The sequence below is a fragment of the Puntigrus tetrazona genome, chromosome 17 (assembly GCF_018831695.1).
Source record: "Puntigrus tetrazona isolate hp1 chromosome 17, ASM1883169v1, whole genome shotgun sequence".
NCBI lineage: Eukaryota > Metazoa > Chordata > Actinopteri > Cypriniformes > Cyprinidae > Puntigrus > Puntigrus tetrazona.
In genome coordinates this window covers 4,389,377-4,412,438 of record NC_056715.1, presented here as the reverse complement: position 1 = coordinate 4,412,438, position 23,062 = coordinate 4,389,377, and the positions used below count along the sequence as shown (strand labels likewise).

General features: G+C 38.4%; 1 protein-coding gene across 3 annotated transcripts in view; it reads right to left on the bottom strand.

The window, feature by feature from the left end:
- Positions 1-832: 832 nt before the first annotated feature.
- Positions 833-23,062, bottom strand: part of samd4a (sterile alpha motif domain containing 4A) — a 38,819-nt gene continuing 16,589 nt past the window's right edge. For 2 of the 3 annotated variants that reach the window (XM_043262147.1, XM_043262146.1), the window contains 11 exons: positions 18,129-18,650; positions 14,928-15,182; positions 14,671-14,780; positions 13,413-13,499; positions 12,557-12,788; positions 12,231-12,316; positions 11,430-11,542; positions 9,104-9,302; positions 7,804-7,930; positions 5,986-6,069; positions 833-3,834 (listed from right to left, as the gene is read on the bottom strand). In XM_043262147.1, the coding sequence (XP_043118082.1) occupies positions 3,806-3,834; positions 5,986-6,069; positions 7,804-7,930; positions 9,104-9,302; positions 11,430-11,542; positions 12,231-12,316; positions 12,557-12,788; positions 13,413-13,499; positions 14,671-14,780; positions 14,928-15,182; positions 18,129-18,650 (1,844 nt within the window). In that variant the 3' untranslated portion in view covers positions 833-3,805. The remainder of the gene's footprint in view (positions 3,835-5,985; positions 6,070-7,803; positions 7,931-9,103; positions 9,303-11,429; positions 11,543-12,230; positions 12,317-12,556; positions 12,789-13,412; positions 13,500-14,670; positions 14,781-14,927; positions 15,183-18,128; positions 18,651-23,062) is intronic. The other variant, XM_043262148.1, reaches the window with a different exon arrangement.

Sequence of the window (23,062 nt, the reverse complement as noted above, 5' to 3'; positions counted from 1 at the left end):
CACACAAGGCCACGAACCAAAGAGGGAAATGGATTACGGAATCCCTCTAAAGTCATGTTTATTTCAGAAACCTGCGCTAACACGAGCAGAGACGCGTAACAGGAAGTGTAAAAACAGCCTCTGACGAAAACGTCCACGTTACGACGCAACTAAGAGAAGAAAAAAAAAAAAGAGTATATATGTACAAAAATTACAAGACGGTCCGGTTTCTCACCTGGATACACGTACAGTGTCACACTCGCACACATACAAACAAAAATATATACACATCTCTGTGTCGTACAGACAGATATAACATCGTAACAGCACTGAAGTACCTAAAGCATACAGACTCCCATGAACCGCGCGAACGCATCAGAATCAGCTCGTGTGGACTTTGTATGATTTGAAGTGTCGACCATCAATGCGTCTCGCTTATCTCTATATTTTAGAGCCATATAAAATCATTTACATTTTGGGTAAATGTCTGAATACAAAAAAAGGCACTGCCATTTGTTATTCTAGATATGACTTCCCAGCCTCTCGCATGCATCTCTAAAATATAAATTACATTTTTTTTCACGTTTTAATTTTTTTTTCGCCTTTTTTTATTTGGTTTTATCGTTTCGTAAGATTCTTTTAAAATATATATATATTTTATATACGTTTATGTACGTCGGCCTGCAGTCAATACAGGACATCGGCTCTTGAAAATAACGCGAAAAAAAAAAACTAAATTCAAAGAGCGTAGTAAAGCAAGGGCCTTCGGGATAGAGAGGGGCGGGGAAATAAAATAGTTAAAAAATAAAATCCATCGAAACCTATTACAAAACAACGTAACGAAAAAAAGGCATCGCATGAACGCTATGTTTTATTTTTCGGAATACCAAGGCAGCATGTAAATGTTAACACTGTTACAGCATTGTAATTTTGCTGCGTGTTTGCAGTCGAGCGCATTTGGACAAAAACGAACTTAAGGTAGTCCGCAATGAGGGAACGAATCTGAAAAACATTGAACAAACCAGAGCTGAACGCGCATCATTTTTTTTTATCCAATCACAAGCGAGCAGCATTCTTCGTAAAGAGCTACGTCACGCCGTAAGTATTTGGCATCAAACGCCGTAACAGCAACAGAATAACAGCGAAACTGGCTCTTTGTTTACAACGTGTGACAATATAAAAAAACATTTCCTTAAAATACACAACCCGGGTAGAGTTAGCAAAATATAAGCATTTATAGATACAAGAAAGAAAGTAAAACAGCAATATTAAAACGACATAAAATAAAACGTCAAATAACCGATACGCCTTTTGACCATCAGGTACGTTTTTTAGATAACAAAGAATGCAAAATAGGGAAAACAAAACGTCAAAAAAAAAAAAATAACTAGGTTGTTATTTGAGATGTACTTATGGTTACCAGCCATAGCAAAAAGTTAATACACAAGGTATCTTAAATAATACATCTAACGAATACAATAACCTCTGCGTCAATAATAGAAAAGAATAAATAATCATTTGAATCTGCTAATTGTTTTCAAATGGCAGTGATGAGTGGCTTAATACACACAAATAAACGCACCTCTACAAACAAGATGCACAAGATGCCACGTGATGGTTTGCTAACACGCTCGCAAAACGCCGGCTACCGTTCCGTTTAAGGCATTTCGCGCACTTTAAAAGCACTAGTTCGGAGGCACCGAGTCGTTTACGAAGCCGTCGCACTGCATAGTCAACATTCTTTCTTTTAGGCAGCTTGAACCGTGTTGGTCGCCACTCAACGGATGCCAAAAGTGCCTCTTTAACTGTCCGTTTAATCGTGACTGGTTTCTTTGGATGAGCCGAAAAGCATAAAACACTTGAGGTGTGGGTAGGTGCGTCAAGTTGCAGGCCGGAGATTGTGGGAATTGTGGGAGTTTGTTAGTCCAGTTCCTCTTTGTCCAGGACCCCCAGTTCCCCCTCGGCCCTATGATTCACACCGCGCTGCTGATGATGAAGAGTCTATTGCACGTTGTTGCAAATTCACTTTTGATGGTTTCAGCAAGGATTCACAGCACCAAGGGCAGGAAAAGCAAAGTTATTGTAGGAAAAACTCTAAATAAGATACATCAACGATCACTGAACACCCTCATAAACGGACTTCAATGTCCTGGATTAAAACGATTAAAGCAAAAAGAAGACCCTTCCCATGCAGAAAATCAGATCTTCGCTTGTAAGAGTCCAAAACTAAAAGCTCATTTCTTATTGTAAACGTTCTAGTTTTATACCTGGCACGATTAACTAATGGCTGATATTAAGACAATACTGTAAAAAAAAAAAGAAAAAAAAAAGACTAGCCTCACTTATTAATAACTATCGCGCGGTTTCACCACACGATGGCGCTCTGTACTAGAAACTGGTGCATTAGTGTTTTTTCCTCATGTGACGAGCTGTATATTTCTCCCTGTTGCTTCAAAAGTCTCCTGACACCGTGTACCACGCATGTGATATCCCAGATACACAGAAACCAGCTAAAAAACATCCATACGATACCCATAATCGTCCCCAAATCGCCAAACGATCAATCTACGGCTGTGCATTTACAGATTACGAAACAATTTAATGCATTCAAAAATATGAGTTTCTGAACGAACATCATTCATGAAGTTGTGCACGTCTCCCAAGCATGTCTATCCTTTCGGACACGAATAAAAGGTCTGTTTTAACACGTTTACCATGTTCACCACAAATGTCCCACTAAAAAATAGTTCACATATACATATAATTATTTAATTTCATTTAAATACATTTTAAATATTTTATTTATACTTTAATTCAATGTATTAAAATAGAAATAAAATAAAAAAAATATATTCAAATAAAAAAATAGAGAGATATTAATAATAATAAAAAGAATGCTATATATGTATATATTTCCTGGATCCGTGCACCTCTCCCCGCTGACCTCTATGTTCACCTGCTCCTCTTCAACCTTTCCATCTACTTGCATTTGCTGGCATTTCTCCTCTACTCCACTTCTCTGACATCCTGATCTCCCTCGTCCTTTCCTTACGTCAGAATCCACGTACGACATTCCACGCGGCCCTCTACAGACCCTTCCACTGACATCACTTCCTGTTTCCCTTCCCATCGCTGCTCTCACGTTCCCTCTCTTTCTTCCCGAGTACCATCCGTAGCTCTGACCGTCACTGTAATGTTGTGAATCAGCTTTCCTGCTGGCACAAACGATAACTAGAACAACAAAACAGTAAAATACGAACACAATTGTAAACTACGAAGCCATTTGGGAACCTAAAGCTGTACACCGTCCCCGGATTTTGACAACGCTCGCACCTGAAAAAAAATGACTTCAGACTTGGTTTGACGGTATTACGTGTAAACATGCTATAACGTAATATTTTTAGCATCTGCACGGAGCATCTTCACGTCTTGATCTGGTTTCGGACTTCCGCGACGTCCCAGACAGCCACCTGAACGCTTTGAAGTTGTCTCCGTTGCATTACGGACCTCCTCTAAATGCCTGTCGACGTGTAGACCCTTTGCGGCGTTCTTCTAAGGAAGTGTCGAAGATGTGATTTTCTCCCAAACTCGAATGTAAACACGCTGAAGTAGTCGTGGTGACAGATCTTGCTTGTGTTAAGCCTCTCAGAAAATGGTGAATGGCACTGTGTAGACCACGCCCCACCTCTCCTATTGGCTATTTGGCGTTGGTAGGTGAGCAGGTGGAGGGGGGGGTTATAGGCAGAGGGTCTCGTGACCTCGTGATGACCTTTCACCCTGCTGCCAGGCATGCATGCCGTCTCCCTGTGCTCCCTCTTTTCTTCTCTCAGATGGTTGAAGTTCGATCAACACCATCTACGGAAAGAAGTAACGTTGACACAATCAAATGCGACTCAAAACACTTCCGGTCATCTTCTATTCTTTCATATGTACACCACTGTCAACATTTTGGGTTGGTAAGATCTGTAATGTTTTTTTAAAGCGTCTTAAGCTGACCAAGGCTGGGTTATTTGATCCAAAAAAGAACAGTAATATTGTTACTATTTAAGATTATTTTTGTGAGTAGCTCACAATTATTTCTTTATTATTGTCAGAATTGTAAGGTAAAATGTCACAATTACTTTTTTTATTCGAAAAATGGGCTTCAACAGAAAACCGTTATATCACTTTTTATCAATTTAATGCACCCTTGCTGAACAAATGTATTAATTTCTTAAAAAAATGCAGAGCTGAAACCTACTTTAAAGGAATTGCACAATTTTTACAATATTAAAATGAAAGCATCAAGCAGTTAGCCCAGCTGAATGAAAGTGTAACAACTTAATATTAAGCCCAATGCATCCTTGAATAAAAGTTTAAATTAAATAAAAGTATTAATTCTAAACAAAAACAGACCGACATTTTTTGACCTTAAACCTTTGAATGGTAGCGTAACTTATATAGCTTGCAAAAAAAAAAATATCTCACAGGACTTCTGGGAAGCCTCCGAGTGACTCAAAAAAACTCAATGAATCGTTTTTTTTTCTTCTGGTTCATTTAAAACGAACTGGACTTCCCGACTGTACAGTTTCACAGAGCAAGCTGTCTCATTTTGCGTAATGAGGGCACACAAAACTCCCAGGCAGGCTGCTGACCAGAGGAGGTGGAGGTCCTGAGGGGGGGAAAGTCTAGGGGTACGCTGCCACAAGAACACTACGGGCTCTGTTGGCAGCTGTGGAGCGAGCGGGGCATTCCTGAGCTCACCGCAGAGCTGCCCACTGCTTCTGCCCGTCTCCCTGATTCAGCCTGTCTGCCTGCCTCTCTCCTGTCTCTCTCCCTGCACTCCCACAACACAAAGCTGTGCTTGTCCAGCGCAGAGCCCACTGCACTGAAAGCCTCTGTGTGTCAGCCCTGAGAGAAAAAACACTCTTTATGCAAAGAAAACCTCCACTTCACATGGGAATGCTCACAGCGTTGACGTGTGGATAGAAAGTAATGCTCCTTTCCGTCTGTAAGCGATAGTCACAATATTTTCTCTTTTGAAGATTGTTGTGTCTGAAGTGTCGTCAAAGGTTCCCACCAAAGAAACACCCCAAAAAAAGTTCAATTAAAACGTTGCGGAGAAAAAAAATGTCTTCCCTTGAACATTTTCAAAGGACAACAAAGGCCTTCAAAAGGCTTTTTGACCTTTTGAATGCGTGTCGGACGGGATGCTGCTAACAGAAACTGTCCTGTGGGGGTTTCACGATCCTGCCGTGGTCAGCGCAGATCCAAACCATTTCCTCAAATTCCGTTCTCATGGATTGGGGATAAAATCAGAAGATTTTGTCTCACGTTGATAAACAAACATGGTGCAGTTCTAAAAAAAATCCTCATTCTTCGGCTCGTACCAAAAGATGAGTATTGAATATTCAGATAATAAAACACGCTAAATATTCTCAAATAACATAGTGACATACTATCTTCAGATAACTACTACTGGACCGATCATTTCTGTTTTCAGCGTTCGATGTATGCATATATTAAAGAAGCAAAAACTTTTTTTATTATCTTTTAAGAGTTTCTTATGATTGCCAAGGGTGCATTTATTTGATAAAACTATAAAACAATAATAATGTTAAATATTAGAGTTCACAACAACTGTTATTGTAAGAAATATTAAAATGCAGTTTTTCCTGTGAGAGCAAAGCTGAATTTTTAACATCTTCAGTGTCAGATGATCCTTCAGAAATAATTCTAAAATGCTATTTGGTGCTCAAGAAAGCCTTTATAATTATCAATGTTTAAAATATTTTTTTGTGGAAATTGTGATGTGATTCTTTGATGAACTCAAAGTTCAAAACACAGGACAATACATCTCTTTACTCTTAGTTTTTAAAAGTATTTATTTCCTTCAAAAAAAATCTGATCAAATCAACTAATTTCCTTCTCAAAAAACCCCAACTTAAGTTGATGTCATTTTCATTTTGGTGTGAACTAATCCTATAAGTGCAGTATTTATAACTTGAGCAAGAAGTGGACACGTACCTCCCAGAGCGTGTTCAGTCATGCTGAGACACAGAGACTCCAAACGGTTATTGATGTCAGGCTCAGTCACAGGCACCTGTAAATCTGCAAAATGACAAACAAACTGAGCCAACTTCAACAAGTTATGACAGTACACAACACATAACAAGCCAACTGACGGCTACATGACACTGACTGATGTCTTGATATACCAAACATAGAAAGACAGTGGTTATTTGTGGCTGCCTCATAGAAACAGTAAATCGGTAACAGTAAAATTGGAAGAGATTTAAAGAAATGACATCGCCTTACATCACTTGCTCACCAAGTGGATTCTCTGCAGTGAAATGGGTGCCGTCAGAATGAGAATCCAAACAGCTGGTAAAAACATCCCAGTAATCCACATCACTCCAGCTAATGCGTGTGTAAAAACAAATCCACCATTAAGACTTTTTCTGACGGCACCCATTCACCGCTGTTGATCCACTGTTGATAAAATGCTAAATTTATCCAAATTTGTTCAGAAGAACAAACAACATCTTGGATGGCCTAAAATAAAGTGAAAGTAGCGACTACACCTTTAAATGAAGCATTCCTTTGGAGCCATCAGGGGTTAAGTGTTTTGCTCAGAAGCAAAATAGACACAGATCACCCTTGCTTGGTTTAAACAGTTAACTTTAACAGTTGCTATCCAAAACCATTAACCCACTCAGACCAGCGAGATAAAAAGGCATTCATTTCAAAACCTCTCAGAGTGTCTCACCCTTGTCATTACACTACAATTGATCAATAGTTCGAAATTGCGACCTCAATTTTCGAAATTCACAGCCATTAAGATTGCAAATTGCACTGAACTGATTGTGAACCGATCGTGTTCATAGTTCCCTCAGTAGTACACGGGCCTACACAGTGTAAGCTCTGTTCTAAAGAGTAGCTTCAGTCTGAATGAGCTCGACTGCTCAAGGCTCCTGCAGCGCTGCTCGGGCTGGGCCAGCCCTTACTCCGCTCGTCTTTAGCTGAGTCAACAGCAAACAGGCCTTTGAAAATCCCTTGTGGGAAGGAAGAGCTGAGTTAGGCAACCACGGGCTGTACGGAACAGACAACCTGCTATTTTTAAGCAGCAAATCCTGTAAGGATTCATCACGTCTCCCTCTCACAGTGCTCCGTCTTTGTTGCTGTTGAATTAATCGAGGCGTTAATGTGAACACATTCGGATGGGCGGCAATGAGAACACAAAGGGGAACGAGTCGGAGAAAGCTGCACAAAGAAAGTCATTGTAACATGCGACCTAGCACAGAAAAACACTGTACACACTCTCGCGCACAGCCCCTCTTTCTTCTCCGAAAGCGGTCGAGTATTTCTGTGAATCCATGAGAACGGCGCAAGCTAGAGGAAGTGAGTTTCAGCTGCAGTCAGAGCGGAGCCACAGACAGAGAGGAACATCTGTCTGCTCTGAATGTGTGTCAGTGGAGCACGCAGCACAGCGGAGCCGCCAAGGATTTGCTTTAAATGTGAGACACTTTTTCAAGTCAGAAAAAATGTACTTTTTGCCTGGCCACTAATAAATATTTGATGTTTATTTCTTTTTTGAAAAAAAAGTCATCTTCTATGCTTCGGTGGTTTTATTTGACCCCCGAGAAATATATTTGTAATCAGGGTATCAGCATGTTGAATGACATTATAAATCTTTACAATGCACAAAAATCAGGAAAAGATATTTAAACCTAAAAAGGTCTATAAAAATGTATAGAATTCGTGAATATTAACGATCAATCACATCATGGGCCTCTTTTTGTGCTTTCCCTGAGCATACTGTGTGTTCGAGTCCTTGTCTCTTACCTGTTTGCTGGAACATGGCCATGGTGTGTGGGTTGGTGTGGACGGGTAGCGATCGAGTCCTCTGAACTGAGCTGTGGGTGCGGCTGGGCATGCTGTTACTGCCCCCTGGATTGGCAAACCACAAACCCTACCACAAAAACACACAGGCCAGCCATATTACAAATCACATCATGCTACAATCTGTGCTCATGTTCATTAAACTAATTTTTCTAAACTAATGAAAACGCATCTTTTCTCATTTATTTAGTGTTAAACGTAGGACTTTTTTTCTATAAAACTCTTCTATATACATATAAATCTAACTAAAACATGTCCATGTCATGTTTCACCGTGATAATATTAGATATTATATTTTATTTTTATATTTTTACATTAATTACTATTATATTTGTGTACCATTACAGGCACTTAATCTTCTTTACATCTTTAAAACAATTAACAATATTTACTGTGATCCGCTTCAACAGTTTACATTGCTGTTTTGTAATTCCCATTATTTTTAATGCAACCTTTTTTTTTTTATTTTATATGCATAAATTACTTATGCCATCCTTGTAACTGTGCAAGTGGTTTATACTACTGTAACACAAAGGTTTAATTTTTAAAATGGATGTCTTATACATACAGTTCAATTTATTTTGCATTATGGTAATGAGAAATGTTTTGGGTGATGCATCACTCAGATGTGAACAAGTTCTTCGAACCTGCGTATCCGACTTTCATTCACTCTCTCTCTCTCTCTCTCTCTCACTCCCTTTATTTGACTCCCTCTCCCCCTTTCCTGGCCCTCCCGTACAGAGGAGCAGGGAAAAACAGGAAATGCCTGTGCACTGTTCTCACTGCCTCTGACTAGCTCCCTCTCTCTCACTCTCTCTTTCTTTCTCTCTCTCTTCTTCTTCTTCTCTACTCTCCCTTCTCTCTCTCTCTCTCCTCCCTTCAGTCGCACTTCTCCCCACATATGACTCATCGTCTGTTTCGCGCACCTAACCCCATCGTCCACAGACTCTGAACCAGAGAGGCAGTTGGAACTTCCTCCCATTGTAAGCGTGCCTAGAAAAATGTTTGAGCAGACACGCAAGAACGCCAGGTTATCACTGCGCTTCCAAAACCCAATCCTCAGTTGTTCCATTCAACAGTGATGTAGGATTTCTGGAATGCTGTAAATTGCCTCCAGCTCCATCCACTTCAAAAACTAGAGCTCCCTTCAGTTTGAAGCGGTAATAGAGTCATTTACGCTTCGGTTTGGGTGTTGTTGAAAGCCGCCGTGAGGGCACTAGGGCACGTTTGTGAAATGACGGACCTGTCTTCCCTGCTTCAGGCCGGTAGGGGTGCTGCTGCCGCTTCGGGGGGTTGGTCCGAACAGGCCGGTGGTACCCAAAAGGATGGGTCTGACGCCAGGCAAACTCCGCATCTGATACTGGCGCAGATTCCTCCGGGTGGGAACGCCGCTGCCTACGCATCCCGTAGTTGGGAGGGAGTTGGACTGACCGTAACGACTGCTGGAATAAAAAACGGTGTCATAAATACCACTCAGATGCTCTAATGCTTTTACAGTGGGAGAAAGTATTAAACAAATAAATATTATATTATTTCAAATATCCCAAATAATTAGCGTATATGTGCAGTTACCACACATACATATATAATGATTTTATATATATAATGAGTCCTTTACATCTTTTCTGTAGTGTGACAATATGAAACTAGTAATCCAGCGAGATTTTTGTTTGCACAAGGAGATCTGATATCATCATCCAATCTGTCTGGAATGACATGAAGAAACAGAACAAACTGAGACAGATTAAATCCAGACGAGCTGTGGCAACGTCTCCAAGATGCTTCAAGAGACCTAACAAGAAACCTAACCTACCTACCTATATACACATTCATACTTACAATCCCACTTTTTATTAATTGGCCCTAATACCTGTGTACTTACATAGTAACTAGATGTGTATGTAACCACAGTGTAAGTACACACTGGTACATAGTATCTGTAACTACACATATGTAACAACCCTAACAGGAACAGCATGTGTAAGTACGAATGTGTGACAGGATATTGGTACCAACACTTTTTGGGGTAACACTTTATTTTAAGGTGTCATAATAGAGATTAATTGCACTTTGTATTAGTCGTTGTACTTAAAACAAAATGTATTTACTATGTAACTAGGTTATGGAACAGATTGTACTTACAGTTTGTAATTACGTAGATGTAATAGGCTTCTACTGTTACATTAGAATTACAGAATATTACATAGACATAAGCTACTTAAAATGAAATGTATCACTTAAGTGTAAGCAGCTATGTAACAGACATATGTGTAACAGTAGCTGCCTGTTACATCTACATAATTACAAACTGTAATCAAAAGCCGTTGCATAACTTGAATAAGTACATTTTATTTTATTTAAGTACAACGGATGCTATTAAGTACCTACTTAAGTAATTACTCCGTATTACGAAACCTTAAAATAAAGTGTTACCCTTTTTGCTAATGAAAGTGCGATTGTGTAACAGGACTACCAGCACTTTTTTGTAAAGAAAGCGTTACTAATTAAACAATTCCTATGGATTTAGCATGTAATGATGTTACACAGCAGTGGCTAGTAAGTTTTTACATATGAATTGCGGCTGACATCCAGAATGTTGTCATGTTTTTAGGATCGTTTTGGCAGTAAAAGAGGAAAAATTTAAGTCTTTGAAGGAGGGTCTTTTAGTATTGACTTTGACAATGGGGGATTTTAAAGTAAAAAAGTTTGAGAACCACTGATGTAGAAGAGCGTGGCATAAAACAGGAGATTCTTGTTGAGTATCATATGCTCTATTTTCAGACCGTGATGTAATCCAGTAGGGAGTGACGGCAAACCATGACTCACGGTCCTAAACACATCTGTGTGGTCTGTGGTTTTTGATCATCATTAAAGCATTAGTCCAATAAATAAAAACACAGATGGCAATAATTCTGGCCTAAATCAATCAACGTATCTGACAGAGTAAACCTCAAAAAGACTGTTCTTGGCTAATGTCTGTCCTGCATGACGTAATTCTGTAAAGCTTGAGCAACAAGCCTGGTTTTGTCGCGAAACACTGCTCTGCTAATCAGATGGCAGCTGTCATAGTGAATAACTTCCACTTTACATTTTATCGTTTAGAAATATGTCAAGAATAACGTACGGTCAAATGTCATTTATACAACAGCGATTCATTTTGAAATAATGATTATCTGACTGCACATTATACCACTTAATGCACACCAAATTAAATCAACAAAGTCAAAGTCATTTTTAGGTGAAAAGACTAAAGACTATAGTACCAACACTGACCAGTCAAAATTAAGCATATCATATGGTATATAATAATTTGAAGAATTTTATCAAATAAAAAAAAAAGATTTGTAGTTCATGATTTAAAAGTCTTCCATAGTGTCTCGGGCAGGCATTTAAACACCAATAGAAACTACAATTCTTTAGAATCTAATAAATAACAAAGGATTTCTTTGAAATGTGAATGAGTATTTTAAGACAAAACAGAGGGTTAACTCTTCAATAAATATTCAAGCAGAGCAAGGTATTAAAATATTATGTTAATTTTTAAATTACATTTATAGAATCTATTTTACCTTCTTCTCTGTCCTGTTAGGTCCAGGAGAGTTTTCCGTGAAATTGACCGAAACTGCACCTGCACCTGCTGCTTCCAAGACAACAACCTCTTCTTCTGTGTCTCTGTGAAGGCCTGAGAGAGGTGGGAGACATCAGAGCAGTGAGAGACTCCACCACATACCTCACACCGCATTACTGATCACTCCAGATCTCTGCCTAACGGGACTATGTCTGCTTATTCTTCAATTTTGTGTCTAATTTGTTCAGAAGTTTCAATAATAAAGATAATACAAACAGTTAACTGCATGCTCGCCATCTGCTGACCTCAACAGTCTCACATGAGAAACCAAAACACTTTTTGTACTTTGATTTGGATAAAAGCACCTAACAGATGTTTTAAACATCATAAAAATCAAATGAATGTTTAGTGAATTTCAGCCAAAACAAATTTTTTTTATATTATCAATATATTTTTCCTTGTGCCTTTATTTTTAATATTTCCATTTAGCTTTAGTTTAATTTTATTTATGCTTTAGTTTTAGTAAATGTAATATTTCAACTTAAACCTATGACATTTGGCTGCCAAGGCAAATTTTTGTTATTTCTGCTTTACTTTAATTACGGAAAAATTATTTTATGTTTTAGTTTTGGTAAACAATAACAATAACAACCATTTTACTTACATACACTTTTCTGAGTGGAAGTGGACATTCAAAAAGTAAGGACATAATAGAAATCATGAATTTTTTTTTTCACAATAAGACCAAAATATTTAATGTATTAGGAAATTAATTAGAGGATATTCCAAACCGAACACTCACCTCGTGGATTAGGCACTTATCAATTAGCTGTAGGTAGGAACTAATGTTCTCCTCATCCGACCCGGAGACGAGGAGCTGTGTGCAAACTGTCACAAAAACAGAAAGAAAGAGTTAAAGTTAAAAACTTCTTACGCAATGCCAAACTATTAGTATTACTTTCAATTTGAGGGAACCTGCGCTGAGGGAAGTAAACTACATAATCTCTGTCTGACATCTTCTGACCCACTTTTCTGTAAGATAAAGTTGCTTGGAAATGGAAAGTGGTGACCTAACATTCCTAAAAGCTTCCGATGATTCTTAGATGATGGGAAGAACTACGTATGAACCTTTGCCCATGACGCGAGTGAACTGCGCGGGGATGTCTCCCTCGACTATGACCGTGGAGCTGCCCTCCGTCTCTCCTCCACCCAGGTGGGAACTGGCGATGCCGCTCTTCCCCTCAGCGCTCAGCAGGTGGCGCTGTGAAGACTCCTCTGTGCTGCAGGCTTTAATGGGTGTCTGGATGATCTGGTGGAGCTCCTGCAAAGGAGCACGTAGATTCCCTCCCTCCAAAATGTCCTGAAAGAGAGAGAGAGAGAGAGAGAGATGACAAATGAGCGGATGTGAGCGTAGCTGTTACATTCAAGGTTGCGGTGCGGCATTATTTTGGACGCTTCCATAAATTCAATACGAGCAACTGTCGGGGTGTCGGGATATTTCAGACATGTAATGAGGCGGAAAATTAAATGTGAGGACAAAATAAAGGTCTACCAAAAATACAAGCATGTTTGTTTCCCCGTCGCACGGTGCGACTCTTAACAGGGCCGACACACGCGGGACATTAAAACTTTAAATGGATCAGGAGGAGGTGTCTGATTTCTGATGCTACAAATGCTTCGAGATGGAAAGCTTGATGAAAAGGTTGCTCTGAAATTAGACATCTGGCTCCTTCCTGTCTCTTGTTGTTTCAAATATTGTGTCCTTGAATTAAGTAGATGATATTTATTAATTAACACGCATACAAATTGCATGTGAAAAATGATAATGGAAAAGGTTTGGGCTTCAGAGGCTGGAAACTGAAAGGTTGAAGGTTCAAAGGCAAATCTGAAACGAGTGCAACACCCACAGTGCTGCAAGTTTAATAGGTCTGTTCGCTAAAAACAAAGACTGTGGTTAAGATGATGGGGAAAAAGAGGCTCTGACCTTCTCCAAACAGCGCAGCATGTTTTGTCTGTCTTTCAGCTTCTGAATACTGATGATGATCTTGTGCCGTGCCCCTTTGGTGACTTGCTATATCCGAGAAAAAACAAGATTTAAAACAATTATTACAGCATGCTAATAAAACACATTTCATACTATGCAAAAGCTGCTACAATGAATAAAATGTAAAAACCTATGTACGTACATGATGGAGACAATATGATTCCCCTCCAATAATAGCCAAATTTCACACATAAAAACTAATTAATTGCCATAAAACTAACTTGTATGTATAATTCCACAAGTAACGGCCCCCAAAATGACATGTCATTTGCGCAGCAGGCTACACCTACTTTTAGGCACAAATTATTTGGAGCTAAATGTTGTTACCAAACTAGCTAAATGAAGACATTATAATTGATTTTCAACCCCTGCATCACATAAATAGCCATAACTAGCCAGTAACTAAGTCTTGATTGGCTCAGTGGTCTGTATCTTCGACATGCTAGAACCTCTTTCAATATTACATGCTTTAATTATTTTAACAATGGAGATCAGCAAAACCGATTTCTTTGATCAGTATCTTTGTCATGACAGCATAAAATTATTTAATAACACCATTTTAAGGTGTCTTTGTCACAAACGTTACTTAGAGTTACTTGCTTGTGATTATACATCATTTATTGTTATTACAATATTTTGTACATGTGACATGTAATAGGGTCACTAAAATTACACTTTGTAATCTGAATACTGTGCAAATGTTTTCCTCATGTTTTGATAGCAAAAACCTCTAATTTTTAATTGATTTCTCTAAATTCAAGACTTAAAATATCTTAAATTGTATAATCTTGTATGGAGTGGCAGCTGGGAAAATATTGGGAGTTAGCCTATTAGGAATTATTTTTCAAATATTACGCTGTACCTAGGAAAAACACCTAAAACAGTTATAGACAATGACAAATACTTTCAGCAAGCTGTCGGAAAGCCATAACGTAAATGGTTTCAGGTTGACCCTCCAACAAAGGACCAGTCATTGTGAATTGTAAATGAAATATACCGTATGGAGAGACCTACAATTGCTGTTAGACTTAATTTGGAAAAATGTCTTAAACCATTGAGGAAAAGTTTAATAGTATGCTTCAAAGAATGTATGTAAATTGTATTGTCTTGACTTTGTAACACCTATAACAACCTTTTGTTTCTTGTTCTCAAAAACTGAAATATTTCAGCCTAGCGATGAATGCATGAAAACACCAACCTGAGCTTCCAGCTGCTGCTCCGACAGTGACATCATCTCATCATAGGTCATGGTGGAGAAGAGACCTGCATACTTATGGAGACGGAGACTCTTCAGCCATGCCGGCACATCTGAGAAGGACACCATATTGTTTCAAAAACAAAAGCAATGCGGGATCATTTTTTTGTAAGTGACCTACGACCAAATAGCCCAATTAATACATTTTTGTTTACCGGTCGTAAAAAAAAATAGTCTACATGAACACTTCTGTGTCTCACCCCTCATCCCGCTGCCCTCCTCATGGAATGTACTTCGGACAGCGGCGTGTTCCTCCAGGTGCTCGCTGCCTCCACTGCCCGAGGACGCCACGCTGCTCTGAGGAGAGATGGGGGCGTGGTCGGGGGCCGGGCCGCGGGGACGCAGGTCCTCCTGGGAGAGCCATCCGTGCCCCAGAGGCTGGTTAGATCCGCCGCTCATCGGAGGGGTCAGAGACACCGAACGCCGCAGAGGACTGTGCTGTCCACCCGACAGAACTAAAAGAAAAGAGACGCGCGCCGTGAGAACGAGTCATAAACACAAAAAGCCAGGACTGTTATATTTCTGGAAACTTCTGTCGAAAGCTTCAAATTTACAAGCTACGATTAGCAGCTCTGTTGTCACTAAGCAGACATAAGGGTGAACTTTTTAAAACATACTATTTTCTGTCTAGTCAGTGTGGACAATCAGGGGGTCGAGTAGTAGAGGGCTGGTCACGCTAGACTTTAAGCATGTGGAAATTATTTTGGACTGCAATGAATATGAGCAACAGGATATGATTTCATACTCCAGGGCTATTCTGAATAATAAATAATAATGTTTTTAAAACGTTATACCATTTAGCATACCATCTACTCCTTATTTGATTGTCACTGCATATCAGCTCTTAATTTGACAAGAATCAATTAGTGATTACAATACAGTAGCTTTATTAATGATTTTTGAGAAAGAAATATTATCGGAAAATAATTGCCAAATATCAAATACATTGTTATTGTTCACGTCATTGCAATTTTAGTATTATTCAAAAACTACTATACTATTTAACATATTTTTTTTAGATATACTGTATTTAGTTTTCATTTGCATTTAATTCATATACAGTTTTACTAATTTTAGTACTTCAGATTGACCTTGTTTTATTTCAGTTAACAGATTTTCATTAGTGGTTTAGATTTAGTTACACTAGTTCACACAAACTATTAAAAAGTAGTTATTTATTTTATTTAATCAGCTTTTTATAATAACAGACAAACCTATTGTATAAATTTACCATGTCGTGCGTAAATACACTTTTCGAGCGGTACGTTTTTGATTCACTAAAAAGAACTAAGAGTCATTTGTTCGTGAATCAGACTAAACTGCTAAACTGCACAGTAAATATGATTCAGTACAATGCTAAAAAGGACCAATCAAGAATAGGAATGACTGAAAACCAGTTCGAAATAAAAGTTCCTGCTTCCAATCCCAAACGACAAGCAAAATTACACATTATCAATACCAGTTCATCTTCTCAAATGTGAACTGTATCCCCATTTTCAGGCAGACTTGTATGTGGTTGGAATTTTTAACAACTTTCGTGGCAAACATCTGAGACTAGTCTGACTAACAGCTTCTGTAGCCCTAAACTGCTTTAGCCAGCACAACCAACACAAGTTTATTTGTTTCCACTAAAGGAGGGAAAACCTGGCAAACCGAACAAGCTGCGAGTCTTTTCCATTGCACCTACTAAACAGGTGAGCCTGTCTTCCTCTTCTGGAACATTCACACCGTCACGGATGAGGGGGAAGAGGAAACAAACAGAGAATGAGATGGAGAAGATACGTTATGCGCCCGTGTGGAGAGCGTTCCCTCCTCCTATATGCGGCTGTAAATGTTTGGACTATGTATAGGTCTTCGCGGGCTAGTTTAAAATAGGTGCCCAGCTAACATTACAAGTTCCAGTCCCTAAATATTAGCCATTTTCCCTAAATACAAACCCCCACAAAGGATACCTTACAAGGGAAGAGCTGGGATGGTATGTGGTGCTTAGTCGGGGAGGTGAGAGGGTGTTTGTGCGGGTAAAGAAAGAAGGACACAGGATGCTGCTCTAATTCAATTTAGAAATGTTCATTGGTGAGAATGTGGAAAAAACGTACAACATTCAAAGATGGTCTTAAATATTATGATTTTATTCTCCTCTGTCAACCAGTCTAAATATTTTTTTTTTAAATTGTCTAATGATTTAAAGTCAATTTACACCTGTATCACTTTGTTAATTCGATACTATGAATCGACCAAAATGACAATAAATTAAATGCTATATTTACAAAAACAATAAAACAATCACGAAAATGATTGCTATAATGAGAATATTTTACTATTATTGTTAAAGTAATGTAACTTTTTTTATCATTTACACCAGTGCTGTTTAACTATTAAAATATTATTACATTTTATAAGTTTACTTTTGAGTAATTTTGTCTCGCTTCGGTCATTTTAATAAGTTTCAGTAGTTTAATTAAATAACGGTTAAATTACATTAGAGTTTTAAAAAGGAAATGCAATGTTAGTGTAGTATTTGGTGCCACTAATTATTCTGTTACATATAAATAGCAATAGTGTAGGCTTTGTTGTTCATTTTGAGCATGTTAGAAGGTAGTAATTTGGGAAAAAAAAAAAAAATTATAAATTATAAATTATAAATTTTATATTATATATACGTTTTGTTAAATGCTCAGTTGACTCAGAATTGAATCAAATCAAAACTGCAATTATATTCAAGCTTGTGAATCTGAATCAAACCGAATTTGGGAATACCTTAGCCTGCATGACACAAAGCTATACCCTAAACCATTTAACACAATAAGTCAAAGGGAAGAGTGGAAAGATAAGATAACATTTTAAAGCTACATTCTGAGGCTGTTGGAGGTGATCTGTGAAACCAGTCCTTTGTGCTGTTAAGTACTCTAAGTAGTCAAAAATAAAGAGGATCTGGTGGAGCAGTGCCTTTAAATGTGCCCTTATTTATATCCTCAGCTGTCTCCTTCATCAGAAAAAAAGACCCTTGCATTCTTAGCTGGAAATATCGTGCTCTGACCACAGATATGTTCAATCTGAATATCTTTGTTACGCCCACAGCACATCAGTGCCGCATACACACATTTTTTCTCTCGTTTCGTGGGCTATCATACTTCTGAGTGTGACAGATAAACTTGAAGTCATTAGTGCGACATCTGAACTATCCAGGAGGAAATGAGTGGGGATTTGAAAGGGTAACAATGACTGAAAGACTTGACATCCTGCTAGCCTGGATCTGCAGCTGTTTTAATCGCACTTGCCAAAGACGAAACAGACAAAATAGCAGCTAGCTTATATGAGACACCTGTGGTTACGGACAGACTAAGCAACGGGAGGCAGACGGCGTCCCACGTTAAGCCGAAAGCGAAGAATAGCCCACTCACTTGTGTTGGTCCCACTGCCTGTACCTACAGCGTTGATGGTGGAGGGCACCGAGGATGATGGGTACAGTGAGAGGTGCCCGTTTTCGCAGCCCTGTTGCTGCTGCTGCTGCCAGCTTCCCAGCCCAGAGTCCCTCGAGCTCTGCCAGCCGTTCAGACGGTCGTCCGACCCATAGCGCTGGTGGTGGGGGTAGAGGTGCGGAGGCTGCCCGTGGTGAGAGGAAGGTGCGCGCTCGAGAGAGTCTCCGGCCTCGGCGGCCGCCCGCTCCTCCAGGTGGTTGAGCCAGAGGGCGAGGTTCCCCCGGTCCTCGAGGGAGGTCGCGGGGTGGATGAGGGCGTAGGACAGAAGCTGCCTGCTTTCCTCTAAGTGCCGGCCATGTTCGATGGTGTGGCCCAAGATCTTCGGCAGGAGGCTCATGTACTCCACCTTGGCCTCGACGTTGCCCGGTTTGAGGAGAGGCAGGTGGGTCAGAACCAGAGAGATGACCCGTTCTTTCGGCTCGCTCTGCCACTGACTGATCACCACTGCGAAACAAGAAAAAGAAGAATTAACATAGCTTTACAGAAGTGTGCAGAAAGGAGCACCTTCAAAATGAAATCAAATAAAATATAATAAAATAAATATATAATAACAAATAACTTTTATGTTTACAGAAAGAATATCTTAACATTAAATAAAAAAACTTTTTTTAACAGAAAAGGTCATCTTAAAATAAAATAATACAGTAAAATAAATGGGATTTTAAGTTTAGCATATGTTTTCAGAAAGAGCACCGCAATAATATAAAACAAATAAAATTGTTTGAATAGAAAAAGTTTGGCATGAGTTCTCAGAAGAGGGCTCATCAAAATAATTTAATTAAATAAAATAGTGATACATGCTTGGATGAAATAACATAGGCAAGTTTTTACTCTTCCTTTAAAATAACTGCTGCATTTTAAGCATTTGGTGAAGACACTATTCATAACCAGGGTCATGCAACCTATTGTAACATGCCTCAGATATGAACTATAGGAACTATAGATACTTTGAGGTCACGGCAGAGGCTTTGTCCACCACCAATAATAGAGAAAGCTCGCCACAGAGTGAACTTCTGGCCACCTCCAGATCACGTCTATGACTCATTTATTCTCTGGGTCTGTCTTTACTTTGGACATGGAGGCACAAATGGCATCCAAAAATTTATTTTTGTAGTTCTAATGATACATGATCATAATCTCGTAAAAGCTGTCAACAACATGTCCAGTTCACAATCCACCCAAAAATTAAAAGAAAGAAGAAACTGCTCATTTTTAGGAACAACTAGTTTTGTTCAAATTAACCTACAATGAAAAGAAAAATTTAATTCTCAATAACCTATGCAAAAATGTATTATATATTATATACGTCATTATAGTATGGTCTGTCCTGCCTTTAACATTGACAATATTTAATAAAATAATTAAAATCTAAAATAAAAATTTATAGTGTGATTTTCTTTTGATTTTGGGATAATATATGACCCTATCGTGTTTTTACTAGTTAAACTAAATAAACATTACCATTAGATTAAGAGACATGTTTTACAGTTTAAAATGACAATGATTGTAGCATTAACAAAACAGAATCATAAATGTTTCATCAGTGTGTGTACGAGTTGAGATGTTTCAGTGGTCTTCTGTCATGTTTAGCATGAAGCTATGCTTGTTTAGACCTCATACCAGTGTCATGCTAAAGACAGACGCACAGACTTGAGGACGACTGTGGACTGATGATTAAATGTCTCTCTGGGAGTCTTTTTCAGGCACTTCCATTTTTACTGATGGGCAACCGGGATTCTAGAGGGCAAGCGGACAAACCCAGTTCACCCCCTGGTGGTCTTTTATCTACGAGGCTATTGAAACCCAGAACTGTTACTTGCCCAGACTTTAAATCAATATCCATTTATTACAAAGTGCAATAAAAAGTGTACCTTTGATCAAGTTCATATACTCAGTCAGTACTGATTAAGACTGCGTGTGCAATCATCACAGACCACTTAAAAACATGTAGCGTTATTTTCCAAAAATTTGCAAAAAAATTGTCTCACTCTCAAGCCATTTAAGTTGTTTTTTATATCAGAAGAGATTAGGAGAAATTTAGCATTGCATCATGTTTGCCAATAGATGCAGTGAATGGGTGCCGTCAGAATGAGAGTCTTTATTTTTCACTGGAGAAAGTGTTTTTTGGAATATGGACTGGTATTTGGGCCAGAACTCATTTACATCTTGCATAGACTGAGGGTGAGTATATTTTCTTTTTTCTGTCAACTTCCTTTACAGGGGTATGTAACTTTTACAAGACGCGAAGAAGTATGTAAGAGAAGGTTTCAAAAAACAAATTAAAGTGCTTAGCCAGAAACACCATAGAATTCTTCATAAATTACATCCAACGAGTGATGAGAGAAGGTTACACGTCCACCACTATGTGTCACCACTCAGCACGCTTCAGTTTGTGCTTTGCCAAAGGTTGTGATGAGTTTATCTGGTAATAAAGTCCTCATGACCCTCAGTAACACTCCTCTACTAAAATTAGAGCCCAGCATTCAAGTTGGCCAGTGTCCTGCACTACCTCAGCGGTTGCCAGCTCCTCTATGTCTCCCACACTCCTCCATCATTACACAGTTCTTCTTCCTTCGCTCCACCCATCCAGCTGGATATAGAGGGAGTGCTGCTGCTAAAACAATGCAGCTTACTCATCTCAAGGATTCAGACTTCCTCTGCCACCATCCCCCCGTTCACTTCCTTCAGGATCCGATCGCAGAGCTTCCAGAGAGACGTCGGACCTTTTTCACACTATGCCTTTTCTATGTGGCTCGTCGTTGAATCCTACAACTGATATTTTGCGAGAACAGACCCATCAGATATTGCAAATCTCAGAGTGTCATTCTAAATTCTAAGTTTTAGTAATTATGTTATGTGCTTTTGTCATTTTTATTAGCTGTTGATCTTAAGAAATATTACTTTGACTAAAACTGCTATAAAAATAAATCTTTCTAAACATACTTTAGATAGTTGACAAGGCAACAATTCTAGTTTAATGTTTAGGTTTCTATCGTTTAACATACATTTTCTTTTAGCTTAGTTAGCAATAAGCAATACCTGCCTTAATACTGTTTCTGAAAAAAATGAAATGCTACAGAAATAGTGCTGTCAAACAATTACTTGCATTCAAAATAAAAGTTTCCGTCTGCATAATATATGTGTACTTTGTTTATTTATTATGCATATGTAAATATACATACAGTATATATTTTTACATATGTCTACATGTAAGGGATAATCAATGGCTAGCTGTGATTATCCCTTACATATAGTTTTTCGTATAGTTTTTTAATCAGACACAGAGATGAAACGGTGTGGAAAGATCACATTTATTTGAATGAATTATCCCATTTATTTGAAATCATTTTTGTTTTTTCACAAATAGTGAGTTAACCACCTCGTTGCTGAGAAATATAATGTAGCGCTCTAGTATCTCTAGACTATTTTATTAATAACAATAACGGGGCAAAGTTGACAAGTTTGTTTATGTGAAGGGCAATCTGTGATCTCTGTCCCTCTCCCTCACTGTGTGCATCAATTAAAGCAGCGCATTAATATGAAACGGTGAATAAACTGACTTAGAACTACCTGTGAATTAAACGATTTTACTGCATACCTGCCAGCCAATCAGAGTGCAGTATTCTGACAGACCATGGAATAAATTTATATACTTTATATTATTTTACTGCATACTTGCCAGCCAATCAGAATGCAGTATTCTGACAGACCATGGAATAAATTTATATACTTTATATTATAAATAAAATATAATTAAAATATATACATATTTTTTCTGAAATATACATGAGTGAGTCTATGCGTATTTATATGTACATAATAAATAAACGCAACCATACATATATTATGTAAACAAAAATATTTATTTATTTTAGATGTGATTAAGTGCAATGAATCGTTTGACATCACATCTCTATCATATATAATTATTCTTATTTGTTTACAATTAACTTTAAATGAGCATTAAAAGGTCATCTAAATGTAAAATAATGACATATAGACACAACACAGAAAATTAATTGTAAAATATTTTTTTGTGAATATCTAACTATAAATATAAGAGACAAACCATGAGCTCTGAGGCCGATGAAGAAAAGTAAAAGCTTTTGTAGAAGCCATAAGTCATATGGCTGGATTGCTTTAAACTGGATTATGAAAAACATGGTTTAACTGTTTAACAAAATGGTCTTGTGACTGTAAAGTGCCTAAAAGTTACATTAGTACACACTTATTCATATGTCATAGCCTAGCAGTCTACTCATAGACCCCCGGAGCTGGTGGAACGTGACCCTCACAGGAATGTGTTTCTCTCCGTCTCTTCTTCTGTGGCCAAAACTCTCTCCTTCTTTTACTCTTCTTTTGACTTACCCACCAAAATCACCCTCCTTTTATAGTGTGTAAAGTGTTTACAGCTATTAACTAAATCATCGGAACGGAAAAAGTAGGATGTAAAAAAAAGAGAGGGAGAAAGAGACAGAAACGAAGCGAAGGCAACATTCAGCAGGGAGTCTGTGAATCACAGTTGATTCACAGCGGTCAGTCTGAGGAAAGCCCTTCTTTAAGGCTCCACTGAGTCATTTTTAGACAGTAAAACATTGCGTTTTAGTGAACTCCACGTGGCGCCTGCTCTCAGCGAACAGAGCTTTCAAACATCCCTGCATTCGTCCATAATTTGTATTTCCTCCACCCCTTCCACTTAACCTTCCGATTGCCTTAAAATAGAAGCTGCTCTTCAACAGCACAATGTCTGAGTGAACAAACTACTCCAGAGGAGCAAAAACACTGAGAAACTATTCCTACTGAGCCTCACTAAACCAATGATCTGGATTCATATCAACTGGTTTGTTTGAAAAAAA